Source organism: Callospermophilus lateralis, chromosome 11 (genome assembly GCF_048772815.1).
Source record: "Callospermophilus lateralis isolate mCalLat2 chromosome 11, mCalLat2.hap1, whole genome shotgun sequence".
Classification (NCBI taxonomy): domain Eukaryota; kingdom Metazoa; phylum Chordata; class Mammalia; order Rodentia; family Sciuridae; genus Callospermophilus; species Callospermophilus lateralis.
Window position 1 is genome coordinate 41,032,105 of NC_135315.1, and position 21,660 is coordinate 41,053,764.

At 50.9% G+C, this 21,660-nt stretch overlaps 1 protein-coding gene across 3 annotated transcripts in view; it reads left to right on the plus strand.

The window, feature by feature from the left end:
- Window positions 1-760: 760 nt before the first annotated feature.
- Ksr1 (kinase suppressor of ras 1) overlaps window positions 761-21,660 on the plus strand; it is a 143,803-nt gene continuing 122,903 nt past the window's right edge. For all 3 annotated transcript variants that reach the window (XM_076870133.1, XM_076870135.1, XM_076870134.1), the window contains exon 1: window positions 761-1,118. In XM_076870133.1, coding sequence (XP_076726248.1) covers window positions 912-1,118 — 207 coding nt within the window. In that variant the 5' untranslated portion in view covers window positions 761-911. The remainder of the gene's footprint in view (window positions 1,119-21,660) is intronic.

Below are 21,660 nucleotides of genomic sequence, written 5' to 3' on the forward strand. Positions count from 1 at the left end.
ATTTTGGTGAGTAAATAGGGTCCTGAAAGTCCTTTCCCCTTTCTTCATGCTGGATCATTCCCTTTAGTATACAGAATTCAGAATAAAGTGGTACATGAACCAGATACAGGACTTGCCCCTACCCCCACGGCTCTCCCCTTCCCCGCCTTGTCTCTCCCCCTGTCTCCCCAGGGCTGCGATCAACCCTGCACATGCTATGCAATTGCTCTACCACTGAGCACATCTCCAGTTTGGGAAAAAATTCTTTAAGCACCTTCCTATTAGCTGGCGGCCCCTAAATCCACATAAAATTCCGGAACCTCCATGGTCCCCCACCTTCCAGGGAGCCGCGGCGGCAGAGGAACTGCAGGAGGAACGCCCTCCTCCCGTCTAGGGGGCCACGGGCTGCTGCCCCGCCCCATCCGGGGGTCGCGGGAAGCTCCTAGGCGGGGTTGCGGGGATGGGAGGGGGGAAGGGGAGACTGGTTCCCCCGACTCTGCGCCTGGGGAGGAGCCGGAGCTGAGCAACGCCTTATCGGGCGCCAGGCGGGGCCCTCTCTCGCCGCTCGTGCCTGCCGGGAGGGAAGGCCCGGCTGCGCGGCCAAGGGTGCGGGCGGGGCCCCCGAGGGCGCGGGCCAGGCGGCAGGTGCGCGGAGCGGACTACAAGTCCCAGCATGCCTGGCTGCCCTGACCCGGCCCCCGCTGCCGCTTAAAGGCTCCGGCAGCAGCAGCCGTCGGGTCGCCGCGGCTTTCGCTTTGCTGCCGCGCTTGGGCGGCGGGAGGAGCGGACTCGGCTGGCGGCTCTCCTGGAACCCCGGCTTCAGCAGCACGGAGGGCGCTCCTGGTCCAGCCTTCCAGGTCGGGGCTTCCCTGCCGAGGCGCCCGTGCCCCCGGGCTCCCCGCCTCGGCCCCCAGCTGCCCCGATGCCGAGGCATGGATAGAGCGGCGCTGCGCGCGGCGACGATGGGGGAGAAGAAGGAGGGCGGCGGCGGGGGCGCCGGGGCCGCGGCCAGCCGGGCTCTGCAGCAGTGCGGGCAGCTCCAGAAGCTCATCGACATCTCCCTCGGCAGCTTGCGCGGGCTCCGCACCAAGTGCGCGGTGTCCAATGACCTCACCCAGCAGGAGATCCGGACCCTGGAGGTAAGGGTCCGCTACTCCAAAGGGTCCAGGACCCCGACTGAGCGCGAGGAGCGGCCCCAGCTCACTCCTTCCCGAGTTGCATCCTGGAACCTGGTCCCCTCCTGGGAGGCTTCCTCCGTCGCCTCCCTCGCTGATGCGGCAGCATGAGGACCCAGGATCAGCACTCACCTTGGGCAGGATTTTTGGAGGAGAGGGCGCAGACTGGGAACCGGGATGGGAGCTGGAGGAGCCGGTGACCGGCGTGGGCTCCGCGCCGAATTCCTCTGCCAGCCTTCTCTCCGCCCCCACCCCATTTCCAGGGTTTGCCGGGGTCATTGTCCCACAGAGTCACGCGTTGGACTTTTCGCTGTGGGCCGGGGTGATGGGGAGGTCCCCTGCCCTCTGCCTTCCCTCCAGCCCTGGTCCGGTTCTTGTCCCTTCCTCTCTTCCCCTCCAGGTCTTGTCTGTTGCTTTTCATAAAGTGTTTGCTGAAACTGCATTTTTTTGCTGTTCAGGCGTTTGGTGCTTTCCTTTCCTGATGCCACAGCCTTTCATTCCTCAAAATGTAATTACCCACTCCCTCCCCCAGCTCCCCCCTAAACGTGGGGTTTTGGCTTAGGAAGGATTATGCTGGGGAAGGAAGCTTTTGGTGGGAAGATGGCACTACTTAAGGGCTTCTGCTGAAGTCTGCCTGGAGTGTAAAGAAGAAATAAGATATGTGGGCCTCCTCTCTCAAATTATAGCTGGGTAGTGCAGCATTAAAAGGATTTGGAAGAATCATCCAGAAGGGTTGTTGGGTTCTCAGAAGGGGGAGCTCCCCTTACACAATAGATGGAAACTAGTGCATTCCCAACTTGCTTTTGTCCAGGGACTGGGAGACCTCTGAAATTCTTGGGGACAGTTAATAGCTGCCCTGTCTTGAAGAGGGGCCTTACACTACCATGCATTGCCACCTCTGGTCTCCTGAAGGTCTGGGGATGTTTTGTTTTACTGGTTCCTCAAGGCACCCACCCCCTTGTTATTGCTAATTGCCTCTGCCAGCTGTCAGAGGGCAGACGGTCATTGCTGTAATTATTACAAGACCAATCCTCCCTCCACACACACCACAAGCCTGAATCCTTGTTTGATCTGAAATGCTCGGAGTGAGTCTCCCTTAGTTTTATTTGCTTAACAGCTACAAATCCAGGGACATTGGAAGAATCCAATTAGTGTTGGCTATTATTATTATTTTTATTATGCCTGTTATGGCAGGACTGACCAGGACATTGCTTAAAAAACAAACCCACAGAGCCCTCCAATGTGCCTTTCTGTATGTGGACTGCCGTTTTCCAAGTGAAACTGATTTCTTGAACACGGCCGAGTGTGTTTGCCCAGCGAAGTTCAGTTTTTAAGCTGACACAATAGGTGGCCTGTGTGGCTTAGTTCTGGGAGGAGGGGTCCTTGTCCAGCAGTGTGTGTCTGGTTGGACCGCTGTGTTGTTGGGCTGAGAGAATGTTCTCTGTGTTGGCCTGTGTCCTGTGGTCCCTGTGTTGCTCTGAAGTGCTCCCGGATCCCAGGGTGAATGCAGGAGAATGGTTTGCTGTTCATTCTCTGCAAATGGCTGTTTGTCCTCCAGGTGAACTGACTTCTAGTCTTACTCATTTAGACCAAGGTGCAGCATGGTGACACCCCAAAGCCTCCAGCTGTTGGGGTCTCAGTGCTGGTTGACTGAGTGGCCTCCCTGATGAGTGTGTTGGAATGGTCATCTCTGGCAGCCAAACGGCTGAGAAGGCCTGAGGGCAATTTGCAGGGTGAATGAGACTAATACCAGCTTTCTGTTCTTCCCACTGTGGTATGGGTTTGGGTTCACCTGCTCCCTGAAAAGGCAGATCTGGGTTGCTCTTTGGGATAGGAATTTAGACCCCTGGAACTAGTTCCTGGGACTGCCACCAGCTAGTTTGGGTGAATCATTTTTTCCTGGAGGCTTAAGCTTTCTTATCTGCAAAATGAGCAGGCTGATGTGGGTTCTCTGAGGGCTCCTAAAACTCTGCCTTCGGTGCGTTAGAGAAGGAGACTCAGTTAGATTGAATGACGCATTGGTGAGTGTTTATATTCATATTCATATTTTAGAATAATTCTACAATCCAGATTTACTAGACTGATAAAGTAGAAGGTAAGTTAATTCCTACAAGAATCTTGACAGGGTCAGTGTGGTGAAGAACAGAAGCCCACAGCTTTGAAAGCCATCCTGGCTCAGTCTGTGTGGCCTTGGGCAAGTCCCATGACTTCGACTGTCAAGCTCAGTCGACCTTCTGTAACATGGGGATGGTCTGCTCACACCTGTGGCATCTTAGCTAGAAGCTCCCTGGTGAGGACCCAGTGACATCCATGCCCGAGGGCCCCTTTCAGAGAAAGGACTTCTTACAGCTGGCTCTGACTTCCTAGAGGTGGATGCCACAGAGCAGGAAGCAATCCTAGCAGCCCCACCCCCAACAGCACTGGAGAGGCCAGGCGGGAGGCCAGGGTCCCTTTGGCTTTCTTTTCTGTACTGCAGACTCCTCTTACCACTAGGCCAGGCCCCCAGAGACTGTGCTTGCGACATTGGATTCCTGGCTTTTGAAGAAGGGTCTGGCCACAGGGCTTGGCTTATGCAACGACGTCAGACTTGTTGTAGAACCTTAGGAACCGCAGCCCACTCTGGCCCTCATTAAATGAGCAGTTGGTGGGAGAAGCAGCATGTGAGATGTCTCTGGAAGACCCTGATCAGGGCCAGGCTGCTGCAGCCCAAGATTTCAGGTTGCGACAGGCATGCAGGCACTGGTGTGCTTGGCTGCCCGGTGACAGCTTTTCTCTGTGAACCAACTGGATTAAAAATGGTGGAAGGAGGCAAGTGGTAATGTTATACACACACACACACACACACACACACACACACTCTTTTTCTTTGAATGGATGGGCAGGAGACACAACCAGAGTCAATCTATAGAAAGAGTCGTAGGATTTCACTTGATCCTGATCTCTCCTGGTGCCTTGTCTCCTTGTCTCAGACCCTTTCAGGGGTCTGAGAAATCCACTAAGGCAAGTGGGATACTCCCACTCTCCATTTGTGCGTACAGAGGGACACCTGGCCTGCCTCAAACCAGTTCATCCCTTCATCCTCTGCGGGTCCCATCTGTGCCCTGTGCTGGTGAGAGAAGAGTATGCAAAAGCAGACATTCACATCGCCTGCTGAGATTCACTTTTATTTTTTTGGTACTGGGGATTGAACCTAGGGGCTCTTGACCACTGAGCCACATCCCCAGCCCTTTTTTGTATTTTATTTAGAGACAAAGTCTCACTGAGGTGTTCGGGCTGGCTTTGAATTCCTGATCCTCCTGCCTCAGCTTCCAGAGATTCACTTTTTTGGGTACATTGTAACTTGCTCTTTCCTGCCAGCGCACTAGCCTTTCCCAGATACAGGCTCCGTCCCACCCAGGCTTCCCATTTTGTGCTTATGCAAGCTGACCTAGAGATGTGTTCCCCAGGGGAGAGGACACTGGGAGTCATGGTAAGTATAGTGTAGTTTGGCCACTTCTCTGAGAAGTTGCTCTGGAGCCAAGATGTGCTGGGGGGAGGCGTCAGGTCAGAGAGGCCTGATCCGCACTCAAGTGGGCTGTGCAGAGGTCAGAGCCCTGCTGTTTTGAGGACTGCAGCTTTCCCTGGGCCCTCTGCGAGTGTCCAAATAGTGGAACTGCTGGAGGTGGTGAGGGGTGTCCTGTGTCCTCGGATCAGGTCCTTGGGGGCACACAGGAGCATGCTCATGCTGCTGCTGCTTCCTGAATTCCTGCTGGGCAGCTGTCTGGCAAGGGTTCTGAGATGAGTGGGATGCCCTCCTGTCTTGGGGCTTGAGGGGTACTTTCAGTCTAAAGGGGAAGTCCCAGAAGTGGACAGTAGTGCCTGCAGTGCCACAGCTCCTGGGGGATACTGGGAATCCCACTGAAGGGTTAGCCAGTCCCACTTCTTGGCTCCATGGGAGATATTCCTAGAGACTTGGTGATTTCTCCCAGGTCCCTTGTCCCTGGCAGAACTGAGACCGAAAGCTGGCTTTTCTTTCCTGACTCAGCCACTGTCCTGGAGTGTGGCATTTCTCTGCCATAGTTTTAACCCTCAGCCAGGGTGACTCTAATCATCCCTGAGGGAACACAGAGCTGTGGCACTGTCCCTTTGGGTGCCCACTTTCACCTTGCCAACTTTTTCTCTGGACAAACCTACTTCCTGAAGGCCTGGAGGGGGACCTGCAGTTTCTAGAGGCTGTGAGCTGGAGAGGGCTGGGGGAGCTGGAGGGAGGCCTTTGTACCTCTGCAGCCCAGGGCAGCGTGGGAGTAGGACACTGGGGTTTGCTGCCTGGGGACAGGAGTGGGGATGCTTCTTTACTTTCAGTGGCCTCAGTTGGCTCAAAATTCTGGGAACACTAAAAGCATTCTCATCCTGCCTGCTGTCTGAGGCTGGACCTCTCCAGCCCATGCAAAGGTGATGGCCCATGGTGACAAGGTCTTGCAGAGTTGTGGAGAGGTAGGAAAGCCAGTGGCCATGTCTCCGAGCTGTGCTTTAAAAAAAAGGACATCCTTCCAGAACAGGCTGGTTGAAATCTCTTTTTATATTCCACTCAAAGGGGAAGCTGCATAGGTGCCTCTGGGGTTGTGGGAACCCCCTTTGCAAGGAGAGGACCCACGTAGAATGAGGAACATTCTTGGCCAACCCTGTGGGTCCAGCTCTCTGCTAGCCTCTTGCCTTATGTCACCCTGTTGAACACAATGGTTCTGTGAGGTTTTATCCTGATTTTGAAGATGAGGAAACTGTGGCTCTGAGGGATGAAGATACCGAGGAGGTAGTAGAACCTGAGTTGACTCACTTTGGGAGCCCATGTTCTGACTTTGCAGCTGCCTTTAGACATGGTGGTGGTGGTTCTGGTCAAGGTCATGGCTGCTAACACCAAGGAAATTGCCTATAACAAAAAAAAAAAAGCAAGCCTAGGGGCAGGAATCTCCATCACTGTGCTGACTGTTGGTCACCCCAGGCTGTCCAGCCTTTGGCATGGGGCTGTGTCCCACATGTCCAGCCCAGCACATCCTCACAGATGGGGTTCTGTCTGCAAGTCCTGAAGCACCCAGCCCAAGGCTGGTCTCATTCTGAGAAACAAGAAGCTGCCTGGAGATCAACTTACTCATAATTTTTTTAATGACTCCCTGCCTTATTCTTTCTAGACAAGTCTTCTGATAAGTAGCATGTTCTTTAGCATTCTACCTTTAATTAAAATATTTTAAGATGATATAACGTATTCGTGATGAAAAAACAAAATATAAGGTAGATCAAAAAAAAAAAAGAAAATCACTCCTGATATCACCTTTGAGTTAATTCCTTGAACATTTTGCTAAATTATTCTTCCAGTCTTTCCACTCTCTGCATTTGCATATCAGTGGACACCCTGTGCTTCTAAATGCCTTGCACATGTCGTCTTTCTCAGCACAGTGCCCTGCGGTACCGCTACGCTGACTGCACTGTGTGGTCAGACCAGACTTCTTCTAACCAGACCCCAATGTCGGCTTTCAGGCTGTTTTTTCAATAAACCATGCTGCAATGAGGATCCTCCTAGAAGTGGAATTTGCTGGATCAAAGCGTATGAACACATTTGATGTCTGTCCATTTAAAGTCTCTAGGGTATGACATTTTCCCTGCTTCCCAGTGGGAATGCCAGGATTTATGAAACGGTAGCCTTTATCCATTTATCCTTTTGTCGCTTCATCTTTGACCATGTCCAAGTCTAGGTTTTTAATTTAAAAAACCAAAACCAAAAAACTTTTGCAGTGCTGGGATTGAACCCAGGGCCTTGTGCATGCTAGTCATGTGCTCTACCACTGAGCTGCATCTCAGTTTTCATTATTTTTTATTTTGAGACAAGGTTTTGCTACGTTGCTGAGGTTGGCCTTGAACCTGCTATCCTCCTGCCTCAGCCTCCTGAGTAGTTAAGGTGACAGGCATTTGATCACTGTGCGCGGCATGACAAGGGGTCTATATAAGAAATGGGATATGACCCGGTGGCTGAGGTCCTGTCAGGAATTCTGGGTACTAGTTTTGCACTGGCTTTTGTGGAGTTCTGGGTTATGTGTCAAGGATTGTGGGTTCTAGTTTCATGGTTGCCTGCGGCACAGGGGAGTCCCCTTGGCCTGACCAAGTAGAAGGACCTTTCCTGGCTCTAAGACAGCAGAGGGAGGATTAGGAGGTCTCTGTCCAGGCAGTGCACAGCGCATGGTAAAATCTTGCTCTCTGGACACTCGTGATGCACGCTTCACATGCTGCAGCCTGAGTTCAGCAATTACCAATGTTGATCAGAGAGCCTTTGGGGTGTCTGTCTTTGAGGTTGATTTAGTAGACTTGGGGTTGAACCCTGAAGCACTCTACCACTGAGCCACATTCCACACCTTTTTTAGTTTTTATTTTGAGACAGAGTCTCCCTAAGTTGCTGATACTGCCCTTGAACTTGTGATCCTCCTGTCGCAGTCTCTCAAGTGCCTGGGATTCCAGGTGTGCACCTTTTCGCCTACCAACCCTTTCCTCTTGCAGGTGAGGAAACAGAAGGTGGGGAAGCGATTTGCCAGGTACACCTGTCAGGGAGAATTCATCAAGGGAGGTGAATAGAGGGGCACTGAGCTGGGAGTCAGACCTGGGGCTCAAGGACTCATGAGTGAGACAGGATGCTACCTTGAGCCCGCTTTGCTGACTGAGGGGGACACAGCAGCCTTCCAGTTCCGTCTTCCAGGAACATGGGTCTCCACCTCAAGGGTTTTCCTCCAAGAGGAAGCAAACGGGTTTGCTCCTTACCTATCCAATGTCTTAGGGACCCTGAGGGTCGGACAGATTCCTGGAGAGCCCTCTGGAGTGTCCTTTGGGGGGACCTGGCTCAGGCCATGTGGATTATCTTGAGTCCTTGGCTGTGAATTTCAAGGGCTACTCATTTTTCCAGGGAGATCCCCTAAAAACCTTTACTCCTGTGAGGCCTGGTGTTCGTCTTAAAAAATTCCTGCAGATTTTTCGTCCTGCACCCCCATCTGTTGCTGGTTTTGCTGTCAAGATAATGTCAAAAATTCTTTCCAGTGGCTCCCAGGAAGGTGCCACCTTTTCATCCAGTATCTGTGTGTCCATCTTGGCTTTCTTCCTGATTCTAGAGCACGGGTGGAGAGACCAGGCGTACTCTGAGGACAGCTGTTGAGATAAAAAAATTGCTTTGTCATTTATTCCCAGGCGTCTGTTTCTCATCAGTCCCAGCAGCCGCCACCACCACATAGCAAACCTACATATTCATGTGTCTCTGTATTTCTGGGTTGTCCTGGCATTTGGGGCAACAGTGCAGATTGCCTTTCCAAATGACGGGGCTGAAGTCATCCTATTCGCTTGCCGCGTTTTTCTCCCCCTTTTCATTTTTCCACCCTCAGAATAATTGTGAGAATGAATTAAAACTTGTGTTCAAAGTTAAAAAAAAAAAAGACAGGAAAATAAAGTATGCAGTGCATGAAGGAGGCCAGCCGTGATTATTAAAGATAATGTTTTGTGCAGCATACAGTGTACACTTGTCTTGGCGACATAGCGATCATATTCATGGGGTTTTCTTTTCTGCAAATTTGATGAGGTGATTTGCTTGTGGGGTGGTGGGGCCTTCTTTCACGTGGTACCTGGATGTTTTGAGTGCCAGCACAGCCAATTATTTTATTTTAGTTCTTGGTAACTAGGGATTGAACCCAGGGGTGTTTTATCACTGAGCCATATCCCCTGCCCTTTTAATTTTTAGAGACAGGGTCTCGCTAAGTTGCTGAGGCTGGCTTCAAACTTGCAATCCTCCTGCCTCAGCCTTCTGAGTTGCTGGAGTTACAGGTGTGCACTGCTCCACCTGGCTGGTTTACTTTTAATATGGATAAGCAGGACCGACTTCACTCCTGGTGCACACTGAATTTTTGCGGATAAACGAAAATGAACAAAAACCCTCCAAAAGTAAAGTTACGTGTAATTTTTAAAAAGTGACCCGAGTGTTCTCACTCATTCAGCACTGTCTTGAGGACTCTTACCCTAACAAGAAGCCTGGGAACCTTGAAAATCCAAATGCAGCCTTTCCCATACTGCATCCTGCAAGATGCTCCCAGAAAAGAGGGATTCATATGGTTGAGAATGGGTCGCATTGTCCACCTCGCTTCTGGAGATCCTCAGTATGGGGATTTGTGTTTTAAAGGCCTTGAGAATTCCTGCAGTAGGGGTTCCAAACTTAACTCATCAGAGGTTCTTTTTCCCCTTTGCATGTGATTGGTGAAACACAATCTCAGCCATGAGTTGGGAAAGACAAGAATGCTGGGCTCAGTCTTGGCTGGTGTTGCTTTTATGTTTTATTTTATGAAATGGGGGTCCCATTTGGGGCTGCAGGCAGAACTGGGCCTGGTGAAGAGAGCCTGGTGTCCCTGCAGATTCAACCAGTCTTGAGAAGTCAATTTTTGTGGAAGGAGGTATTTTACCAAGGGTGGCTGAGGCTCTGAGCTCTTAAAGATGTGGTTCACTTAACCTTTCCAGCAAGAGGAAAACTGTGCCCAGAGCCACTGTGTCCTGCCTTCTCTCCGCCTCAGGTGTGCTTAGCGGGTACCCAGTGCCCTCCAGATCCACCAGGAACCTCAGGGTCCCTCTGGTGGGCAGAAAACAATGCAGGAGAGGTGCAGATGGCTGGGGGTGTGTGTGAGCCCCGGGCTGGGTGGAGGGAAAGGGCTGGGCCTCAGAAGAGGAATGCTTTTTAAAACAAAAAAGGAAATGCTGGCTCTGAAGGGAGAGGAAAGGAAGCAGCTTCCTGTTGCTGGTGGTGGCTTTTTGGAAGGCGGAGCCTTTTTGGCCCCATGACCAGCAGAGGCTGGGCTGGCTGGGGCCACTCTGGGGGCACTGGCGTTATGGGCTGCTGGAGGTTTCAGAATGACAAGCTGCTTCTACTCCATCTTCCCCAGATCACTGAGTCAGATGGACCTGTGGTTTTCAAAGCAGCCCTCTATACCTGTTACAAAATGGATGTGTCATCATTGCTGACATTTACCGTGAGCTTGCTCCGCTGCCTGGTGCCCTGGGTAAGGGCTTTGTGGGGGCCTGTACCTACGTCTCCCAGCACACTTGGAAGGAAGGCCCTCCCGTTATCCCCGTTTTCCAGGTGAAACCGAGGTGCAGAGAGGTTAAGTGACCTGCCCAGAGTTACACAGCTAAGGAGAGACCAAGATGTCACTTGAACCTGGACATTCTTAATTACCTGCCTACACCACCCAGCTGGCATTTGTAAATTCCCTTCAGCTCCAGATGGAAAATTTGTTACACAGTGTAACATATTGAGATGCGCCTCCCACGGGCTAGTGGAGCCTCCACCACTGAGCCACCTCCCCAGCCCCAGGTTTTAAAGATTTCTGGTGGCCTTTGGGTTCCCCAGGGCAAGCCCAACGCTTGGGCCAGGCCCTAGTGATTCTTGGCTGAAGTTCTTGGGTCTGAGTTTACATTTTGTTTAAACTTTATTATGGAAATGTTCAAACTTACACAGAAGTTGAGAGGAGGTAATGATGATCCCCAGGTGGTAATCCCCAGGTGGTGATTCTGCGGCCCATCTTGGGTCATTTAGCGCATTTACGTTCCCCGTAAGCCTGGTTTTTTTAATTTTTATTTTTGTTTGCTTGTTCATTTATTTATTTTTTTGATACTAGGGATTGAACCCAGGGGTGCTCCACCACTAAGCCACACCCCCAGCTCTTTTTTTTAAAAAAAATTTTTATTAGATACAGGGTCTCACTGAGTTGCTTAGTGCTTTGTGGTTGCTGAGGCTGGGTTTGAACTCGTGATCCCCCTGCTTCAGCCTCCTGAGCCACTGAGATGACAGGCGTGTGCCACTGTGCCCAGCTATTTTTTTTTTTTTAAATTGGGGGTTGAACCCAGAGCCACTTTACCACTGAGCTACGTTTCTTTTCTTTACTTTTTTTTTTTTTTTTTTAAAGACAGGTTCTTGCTAAGTTGCTGAGGCTGGCTTTGAACTTGAGACCCTCAAGACTGGTATTTTAAGTGTGTGCCTGGCTATGAAGGGAACTTCTTTCTTTCTCTCTTTCTCTCTTTCTTTCTGCTGGGGATTGAACCCAGGTCTTTGTGCATGCTAGGCAAGTGCTTTATCACTGATCTACACTCCCATCCGTTGAGTGAGCCCAGATTGGGAAATGGTGGCTTTGGGCCTTTGGTATCAAGGATGTAGAGAGACCCAGTGAGATCTAGTCCCATCCTCTGTCCCCAGGTAGAACGGTACCCATCTCAGCAGGCTTTCATTTCTTTATGTATTTTTCTGTAGAAAGATGGTTTTGATCGCCTTCCCCGTTCCCGGGCGTGCTCTGGCCCCTGCCAGCCTGGACAGCTCTCTTCCCTGTTCCTGCAGCCATGCCTGGGGCAGAGCTGGGAATGTGTAAGGAGGCTGGACAGGAGCCCTCAGTCACATGCTGTGACCTGCCCTGCTGTCCAGGCCACAGTTCTCCATGGCTCTACTGACCACTTGTTGCTTTATCCACACCACGAGGACGAGGGTACTTCTGCCAACATTTATTGAGTGCTGCTGCACGTGGGCCCAGAAGAAGTACCTTTGAGTAGCAGGAGGAGGCTATTCTCTGTCCATTTCTGAGGTTCCAGCCTGAACCCAGAAGGAGCCTCCTTATCCTTTGCAGGTCCATTTCATGTTCTGTTTGGTCCTTCCTGAAATTCTGTGCTTATTCCTTTTCTCTGTGGTCTCTGGACCCCGACAGGGGGTTTTCTTTTGGAGGGTCTGCTGTTTTGTCTTGTGCTGTATTTCTCCATCTCTCTGTCATTGCTGGCTGACCTGGGTCTGGCCTCCCCGGCACCAGCATGATGTCATTTCAGGAAAGGAACAGTGTGGAGGTAGGCAGCAAGGATGTCAGGGTGTGCCTGGGCTTCTGTGGGGTGAGGATGACACATTCATGGCCCGCCATTTCATTGCTCTCTCTGTGGCCTTGGGTTCATTCCTTAGGTCTTTGCACCTCAGTTCAAAAAGGGATAAGGATAGATTTCTTTTGGGCTCTTTATGTTACAGCACGTGTGCCGCACCGTGCCTGGGACTCAGAAGGAATTCAGATCTCTTTTTAAACCTCCTCTTGCTGAACATTATTCTCAATACCCTTCCCTGTGTTTCTCTCTCCTTTCCCTTTCGGTCATTTTAATTGCTGCGTGATGGTCCGGCCAGTGGCTGTGCTCTTCTTTGCCAAAGCGTTTCCCCTGTTATTGGACATTTCGGTTGTTTCCAGATTTCTGCAATGACATAAACAGTGTGACAGGCATCGTTTTCCTGCAGGCACCTCTTTATTTTTGTTCTTATTCTGAATTTATTTCCTTGGAAAAATTCCAAGGAATGGAATGACTGGGTCAAAGGGCATCACTTTCTTTCCTTCCTTCTTTCTGTGATAGGAATTGCCAAACTGATCTCCATTTCATGCTTTTTGAATGATGGAGATCTTAAAAATTGGGCTTCTGGGTATCGTATATATTAATAATAAGAATTTTTTTTTTGTGCGTGTGTGGTCCTGGGGATTGAACCCAGGGCCTCATGCCTGGTAGGCAAGTACTGTACCACTGAGCTGTACTGTCAGCCCCTTATATGTTATTTTTAATCATTCTTTTAGGGCTGAGTGTGCGGTGGCGCACACTTTGATCCCAGCAAGTCCTTGAGACAGGAGGATCGCAAGTTCGAGGCCAGCCTCAGCAACCTAGTGAGGTCTTAAGCAACTTAGGGAGACCCTGTCTCAAAATAAAAGAAAAAGGGCTGGGGACGTGGCTCAGTTAAATCCCCAGTACCAAGGAGGAAAAAAAATCCTTTTTGGCCTTTCTGCCTTTCTTCTTTTCTCCCCTTCTCCTGCAATAAAACTTTCTTTGGCCTTGTTGATTTATTCTGAATCTTGCATTTGCTAGTTATCTCTTCTGTCCGTCCACTGCATGACTGCTGAGCCTCTGCTGTGAGCCAGGCACTGTGTTAGGCCCTGGGGAAAGAACAGTGAAGACAGAGGAATTTCCTATAATGGAAATCAGCTGGTAGCAGACAGAAATGGTATGAGACAAAGAAAACTGGAAATGGATTGGGGAGTGATGATCCTGGGGAAGGAGGTCCCTGCTTTAGTTTGGGTGGTTGGAAAGGCTCCTTTCCTGAGAAGCAGGGTGCTTGGGCTGAGTTTCAAATAATAATAAGAAGGGCACTGCAGCCTTGAAGAGGGTTCCAGACAGAGGGACCAGCATGTGCAAGAGTCTCGGGGCAGAAGCCAGCTTGGTATGCTCCAGGGCCAGAGAGGTGCCTGGGACACAGTGGGAAGGGAGGGCATCCCCTCCACGCCCCTCCCCACCCGCCACACCTCAGTGGTGTTCCAGGCACTGTTCTGGGATATCAGTGAGAAGAAGAAGTGCATTGTGTTCCAGAAAATCACCTCTGCGGGGGAGTTTGCGGATGAGTGAACCCACAGAAGGTGCTGGTGAGGTGCGAATGAGGCTTCCAGGCCCCACGGCTGACTCATCTGTGCACCTAGGTGTGCAGGACTCTGCTGCCCGCCTGCGCTGCAGCAGTGAGCTTGTAAGTTCTGGCAGGTCCAGCCTGGCTGGGGGCACCCTGGCTCTCTGCCGGGGGAGGGGGCCTGGGAACTGAGGTCGCCAGCTCAGACGTGGAGCTGCCGAGGCCAGGTGTGAGTCGCTGGCACTCACTTATGGGAAACCTGCCTGAGACACAGAGGTGGGAAACCCCCTTCTTCTGGGCTGCCCCACCCCTCATTCTTGATTTACAGAGGACTTTGCTCTGTGGCTCTCGCTGGGAATAGGGACCTGGGGTCATTGGGCTTTGCATGGCTTTCTTCCTTAGGATGGGCAGAGAAGAGAGTGTGAGGTTCCAGAGATGCATCTGAGGAGGTGAAGAGTGTGTTCACTTAGGTGAGGGCCTCATGGCACTGCAGCAGGAGGCCTGCTGCTGGGAGATGTTGGTCGCCATGTTGTTTGGAAGAGGCTGATTGACTCAGGCTGGGGATGCTCTGATGCTGGAACAGTGCCTGGTTTTCACCAAGGGCCGCAGTGGGGGATGTATCTTCCCCCTGTCACTGTGTCCCAGGTTCCTTTCTGGCCTCTGGATCTCTTGCACATGCTCTGACATGGTGCCAGCTTTAGCCAGAGTTAACGAGCTCCTTGGATTCGTTGCAAGGGGAGGCTAGATACTGGGAACAGAATAACTTAGACCCCTGGTTCCCCTCTCCACTGCTGTGGCTAAATGCAGACAGATGTGCCTGTTTTGCCGTAAGCAAGCTTTTTACAGGAGTTCCGTGAATTCTCCTCGGGAATAACTTTGCGCACCCACTTTGCAGATGAGGAAATAGGGCCCGAGTCATCCAATGCTTGGGGGAGCTGGGGTTCAAATCTTGAATCCTCTCATTTCACATTTCTGTTTGGTTCATTGAACCTCACAGAAATCTGCTTGACCTTGGGGGTCTTGCTTGGGGTAGGAAGAGATCCGAAAAGACCTTGCATGGCATTCTGGATGAAATAATGCTGGATGGAAAAGAGTGTAAAAATCTCTCCTTTTTTCCTTACCATATGAAGGGGTCGAACAGGATGAAAATAGCAATGTGGGGACCTGGGGTAACAGAGAGAAGGAGGCACAGCAAGAGGCCATGGGCTCCTAGCGGAGAAAGAGGCCGGGTAGCCGCTGGCAGGTGGAGGCCCCTCTCTGATTCCTGACTGCAGAGAGGTTTCATCTCAAAGAACCCTGCCTCTGCTTTGAAGCACTCTGGTTCGAGAGGCAGCCTAGTCGGCGGTACTTGGGCCTGATGGAGAGGCCTTGTGGTTGTCCTTTAAATGTTGGTGGCTTATCGCCGAAGAAGGTGACAAGTCCCTGGGGAGATTCCCCTCAGTGGCCCTGACTCACTGTGGCCGAGGGGATGGAACAGAGCAAGGAAGAATCCATCAGCCAATGGAAACTTGTCTCTTTTTAGGGGACAGGAAATCTTCTCTGTGTGGTTGGCTGGTGGTTTGAGAGGAGTGGTGAGCATTTGAGACGAAGCCCTGAGCTACTCTTGCAGCCACCTCTCTGACACATTTGAGAATTTTAGGAAGTAGTTTAGAAAGAAAAGAAACCCAGAGTCAGGGACGTTCACTTACAATACTGGTGCCCAGACAGCCACGTGGGTTGGGATTTGCCACGTGACCGATGGAAACTTGCTCACTGCCCTTGGACCCATCAATCAGAGGACCCTTCTGACTATTCTTAGACCAAGACTTAGGTGGCCTCAAACGACCAGACCTTGTCTTGGGCATCTGATAGCTTACATTAAACTTCTTTTCTGGCCCTGCTGGGTTTAAGCAGTTTCTTAGACGGGCAGGATTTATTCTCTGAGCCCCCGGCTTGCCCAAGCTCCAATCCCATTTGTGACAGCAAACTGGCCCTTGTTGCTCTGTGGCTGCCCAACCAGGCCACACTTGGGTTCTGAAAATCCGACCTGCTACTCCCCTGGGGAAGTGGAACACCTGCAGGCTCCTGGAGCCCACTGCCCAGCCTCACTGCCCCCATCCCTTTTTGATCTCAAGATGGGCACCTTTGCATTGTGCTGGAAAGCTCTGCTGGTCCATGGTCCACTTCTGTCTTTGGATATAAGACCAGGAAGGTGAGCAATACCCATAGTAGGTGAAAGCACAGGTTTTGGTGCTTGATAGCCTGGGTTCAAACTCTGCTCCCTCCCTATCTATGTGTCTTCGGGCAAGTTGCTTAACCTGTCCCGGCAAGAGTTGCCCCATCTGTAAAATGAGAATCATAATGGGGTTGTTGTTCATAGTGAATGAGATAAACCATGTGAGGCACGATGCCTGGCACAAAGTAAGAATTTTTAAAATTAATTAATTTGGGTACTGGGGATTGGGCCCAGGGGCTCTTTACCACAGAGCTACATCCCCAGTCCTTTTTTAAAAAAATTAAATAAAAAATTCTTTTCTTTTAATTTTTGAGACGGGGCCTTGCTAAGTTGCTGAGGCTGGCCTCAAACTTGCGATCTTCCTGCCTCAGCCTTCCGAGTCATTGGGATTACAGGCATTGGGATTAGAGGCCCTGCCTCTGTTCTGGAGAATCCAAAGGGAAATTTGAAACTCAGCCCTTCTTTCTTTCTTTTTTTTTTTTTTTGGTACAGATTGAACCCAGGGGCACTTAACCAGTACATCCCCACCCCTTTTTATATTTTATTTAAAGACAGGGTCTCACTGAGTGGCTTAGTGCCTCATTAAGTTGCTGAGGCTGGCTTTGAACCTGTGATCCTCCTGCCTCAGCCTCCTGAGCTGCCAGGATTACAGGCGTGCCCCCCGCCCCAGTGCCTGGCCTCAGCCCTCATTTCTCGTTGACAGTGGAGATTGGGTGCTGCGACCTGACCATACTCTGCAAAGCTGTTCTCCTGACTTATGCATGCTGTGCCTTCTGACCTGGCGGGCAGGTAGCAGACCACAGCCTGCCCCAGGCCAGCGCTCTGCCACCCACTCAGAGTGTCACGTGGGTGAGGCACTTGTTCTCATTCCCTGTGCATTTATTGAGCACCCAGTGTAGTACATCATACCTGCACCCTCCTGGCGCTCCTCTCCTCATCCATAACCTTAGGACGAGAGCTTGTCTTTGACCCCCCTCTATCCTTCTCTGGGAGTTTTTCCCTAAGGCAGTAGCTAAATAGAAAAGCAGAATTTATGAGGCTATTTAAATTATCTGTAATACAGAAAAAGAGAAAGCAAGGCTATCCAGTGACAAGGGGACGGTTCAGTGTGCCGAGGCGCAGCACATACGGCTGGGCTGTTGTGCACCCGGATGCTAGTTACGAAGGCTGGGTAAGAGCATGACCATATTTGTAATATCACATTAAGTGAAAATAAATATACAGGAGGCGGAGTTGCGTGCACGCAGCATTTGTCGTTATATAAATTGGTCCAAAAGTATGTTGATTAAAAAAACACACAAAAAAAACTAGAAGTAGAATGAGCTGGGTGGGGTCTGTTTTTCTTTAGGAGAAATTCTTTTTATATTCCATTCATTTGTTTATTTAAGTCATGAAAATGTGAGTGCCCGGCAGGCTGCAGGCTTTGAACCCGTGATCCTCCTGCCAGTGCGGGTGCCCAGGTACCGCGTGGACTGCACTGGGGGCCCCTGCCCCGGGAGGCAGCTTCTGTGGTTTCTGATCCCGTTCCCTCTCAGTGCCCGCAGATGTGGCACAGAGCTGAACCTTTCTGGAACAGGATGGAGACTTGGTCTTACAGATTTTCCTCTGGGTGCTCAGGGCTGGATTGAGCCACCCCTGGATTCTGCTGAGCAGAACCTGGAATCCACTGAGTGGTCCCCAGAGCTGCCAACCCTCCTGAGGTCAGTGAGCTTTTCCAGCAAGCTGTCCTGTGGGAGCAGAGGCTGGCACGGAGAGGGTCCCCAGGCGTCACTGCTTGTACTTGAGTGACACCTGGGTGCTGTCAGAGGGTTGGGACTCAGCTTCCAAGGGGCGCCCCTGACTTTCTGACTGTGGGGCCCTCTGCATGGGGGGCCGTCCAGGAAGGAGAACCTCGGCTCGGGCCCTGTCTCCTAGGTGCCAGCACTCAGCAAGTAATCATTGCCCCCGGGAAGCCTGCTATTGGCTAGCCACGATGGCTCTTGCTGCTCATATTCCAAGAAAGATCTCTTTGGGGGACACTTTTAACTTAGTGACTGTTCTCTACGTTCTGGGCTCTGGGGTAGCACTGAGAATACTGTACCCCACTAGTCCTTCCAGCTGCCAGGAACACCTGGAGTGCTGGTCTCACCTCCTCTGTACAGGAAGGAACTGAGGCCCAGAGAGGTGAGTTGGCCTCCTGCGGGTGCACAGCGGTGACAGGCTGAGATTGACTTGGGGTCTGGCTGATCGGAGTCGTAGCCCAGAGTGGCACAAGTTTAAACGGGCTACACAGGAAAGACTGCAATTCCTGGGACCCTTCCCTGCCTCCCGCTCCCAGCCCTCCCAGAATGCCGTTGCTACCGCAGCATTTGCCACACCAGAGGCTTCAGGGACAGCTTCCTGTTCTTCACAAAGGGTGACTAGAGCCCTTTAGCTGTAAGGAAGGATTTCCTCTTCCTTTAAGGACAAAGACTGTGTCAGGACCTTTAACCTAGAAGTTGCAGGGTCTGGCCCAGGGCTTGGCACCTAGTAAGTGCTGAGGCATTGAATGCGGGGCCTGGAGCATGTATTGGAATCCCGGTGACATTCCTGGAAAAAAAATCACACGAATCAACACAAAAGGCCATGTGGAGCAGGGCCCAGGAGCGTGGCCTCCAGCATTAGGCAGTCCCGGTTGGACTCCTATTAACCTGGTCAAGTTATTTTACTTACCTCTGGGCACCAGTTTCCCTGTCCGTGAAGGGGGGCAGCTGCAGTACCTGCTGCTCAGGCTGCGGTGAGAATTAAATGAGTGAATGTTGGAAGCAGGTGAAGCAGGGCTTGTGCGTAGTCTTGGTCGATAAACAGGAATCGCAGTCATCATTGTTTCTTTTTTTGGTACTGGGAATTGAATCCAGGGGTACTTAACCGCTGAGCCACATCCCCAGCCCCCTTCTCATGTTTTATTTAGAGACAGGATCTTGCTGAGTTGCTTAGGGCTTCGACAAGTTGTTGAGGCTGGCCTTGAACTTGAGATCCTCCTGCCTCAGCCTTCTGGGTTGCTGGGATTATGGATGAGTGCCACTGTACCTGGCCTCATCATCATGGTTTTTCGTTACCATGCATGAAATTAAATGGAGTGGAATGTCTAGGGAGAATGCCCGGCTCCCAGGGTAGATTCTTCCCCTGTCTGTGGCTCCAAGGCCAGACCTGCAGCCCCCGACTCCCCTGCCTTTCCTCCACCCTTACACAGCACCATGGGGGAGTGGGGTGGTGACATCCCTTCAGGAAGATTGGATGCATTTGGAGGCAAGAGAGTTTTGGGCAGACCCAGCTCTGTGGCTCTGTGGTCCTGGGCAGGTCCCTCATTTTCTGAGAGCTCATCTCCTAATCTGAGAAATGAGAAAGACTGTCGCTGGGATCTGGGATCGTGGGAACAAGGTCAGTGCTGTAAAGCATATGCATGGCACAGGTCCTGGAGGGCAGGGGCCGCTCCATCCTGTGTGAACCCCGAGGCCTGGATCAGCAGGAGAGAACCAGTGGGCGGCTGCTTTCTCCTCCGTCAGTGGCACCCGCTCTCTACCCGTGTCACCTCTCTTTGCTCTTCCTCTCACTTGGCCTGGGGCAACCAGAAGGAGGTTGGGAAGGTGTCTTCTCCTAGTACAGATGACAGGGATGGGCCACTCTGACCCACGCTGGGCCCATACCTGCTTTTCCTGCTCAGACAACTAGCTCTCTTCTTCCCCTTCAACCACCTAGGACACAAATGACAGGCACTTGGGCTGCGGTTGAGATTTCTCTTGAAAGAAGGCGCCTCCGACCTGCAGGGGATTTCTCTTGCTGGGACCCTTATGGCCTCGGGCGAGGGGCTTCTGTGGGATGGGGAAAGGGCTTCAGTGGGATGTGGGCCTCAGGCGCAGGGGGAAATTGCAACCAGGATCCTGACAGTTGAACAGAGGCTGTCCCCAAGAGTTGATGGAGGATAGTGAGGGGTGTCCTGTGCTGCCGGAGGCCTCTGGCTCATGACATTGAGTTCATGTGCCTTCCTTTGCGTTGGCTAGGATTCCTGGGCGTGTCTCAGCCTCTGTGATTAAGGATGCATTGATACTTATGCCGATTTTCATAATTTTCATAACAAAATGACTTTTGACTGGAGCAATCATGTCTAGCTGTTGTTACTGTTTATATCATTGGCTTTTCTTTTTCATCACATATACTGTAGACCTTAGGTTAGTTAAATCTCTGATCAAAGTTCTGTAGATAACTCAGTTTTGTTGAAAATCCAGGTAGGTTTTTTCTTTTTCCCCCCTGCCTTAAACTAGAAATTTTGTTTTTGGGTCTTTAATGCAGTTCTTATGAATTGTGTGTTTTGCTTGCTGTTGTGAGTTACCTCTTGGACCACTGAGTTGGGGAGCATGACCTGGGTCTCCTGGGAACTGGTTTTGTCACCCAGTTTCCTTGAGCCTTCGTTTCGTTTCCTGGTTTGTGGCCACAGGTTGAGGGGATTGGATTGATTTCTTCTGCAATGCCTTCCAACCCTGTGGTTCTGTCTCTTATGGGGACAAACTAACAGTAATCTAAGCATCCAGCACGCCTGTGCTGTGTGTTAGCCCCACATGCCGCTTGTTGTATGCAAGCTGTCCTGTGGTCCCTTGGGTGGATTAGCCTCAGGCTCTCCTATTGTGTGGTTGGGGCCTGTGGAGCCCCCAACCTGTCTGCTCCGTGCCCTGGTAATTGACAGTGCATGTCCCAGGGTCACCAGCATTGAACTGCCACCTCTATCCCATGGTAACCCATCTGAAGAGGGGTTCTGCTTCATTCTCCTGCCCTCCCAGAGCTGTGGATTTTATTGCTGAAGGCCTGAGCCTGCTGACGGTGAGCCCGGAGCTGACGCGGTGGGCATCCTGAGTGCTGTCATGCCAGTACATTGATGGGATTCTTTATGTCGAACCTCAGTTTTCTCATCTATCAGATGGAGTTGCTCATTTCTCACAGGATGATCTTGGGGGTTAACTGTGACCGTGCCTGCAGCCTGCTTAGGAAAGTGCATAGCAACTGTTCATGGGGATGATAATAAAGATATGGGGTAAAGAATATCTGTCTCCAAGAGTGGAAAAGAAATGAGAAACTTAGGAAATCTGTAATCCACAAAACTAATTTTTGAATTTAAAAGATCTAGAATCAATTGAGTGAATACCATTTGGCTGAAAATTGGATGGGATTCTAGGGGTAAGTTCTAGATAGATGCCTTGGAACATGTGAGGTCAACAGGCAGGAAGACATACCTTGCCTGGGGTGGGGTTGGGTCATCAGTCCACTCTGGAATTTCAGGGCCAGGGATTTAGGGTAGAGGCCAAAGTCAAGGCTGATATTTCTACCCTCCCAGAACAGCAAAGAGAAAGCCCCATCTTTTGGAGGTGCAGAGGCAGAGCGTGGGTCTGCACTTCCTCTCTCTGCTAGTAACTGCTGTGGGCATTGAGGAACCTGTTATTTAAGTTTGTAGGATGCAGGTTCAACGGTCATTGAGTATAGGCACTGAGGATTCCTGTTAAGGACCGACTAGAGCCAGCTACCACCTTGCTGGGTTTTATGGCCTTTAAAAATGTAAAAAACTTGTTTGCTATACAGAATTACTAGTTGACACTGGGCACTCTGAGGCACCTCTGTAATCCCAGCTGCTCAGAGGGCTGAGGCAAGAGGATCACAAGTTCAAGGGCAGCCTGGGCAACAGACTGCCTGTCTCAAAAACAAAGCATGAAAAAAAAAAAATGTAAAAAGAACAAAAAAAGAATTACTACTTGAAAAAATGATCACTATATAGCACTAGCAGAAAACAAAAACAAACAAACAGGTCATCAAACAGCATGACTTCAGTTAATTATTATTAT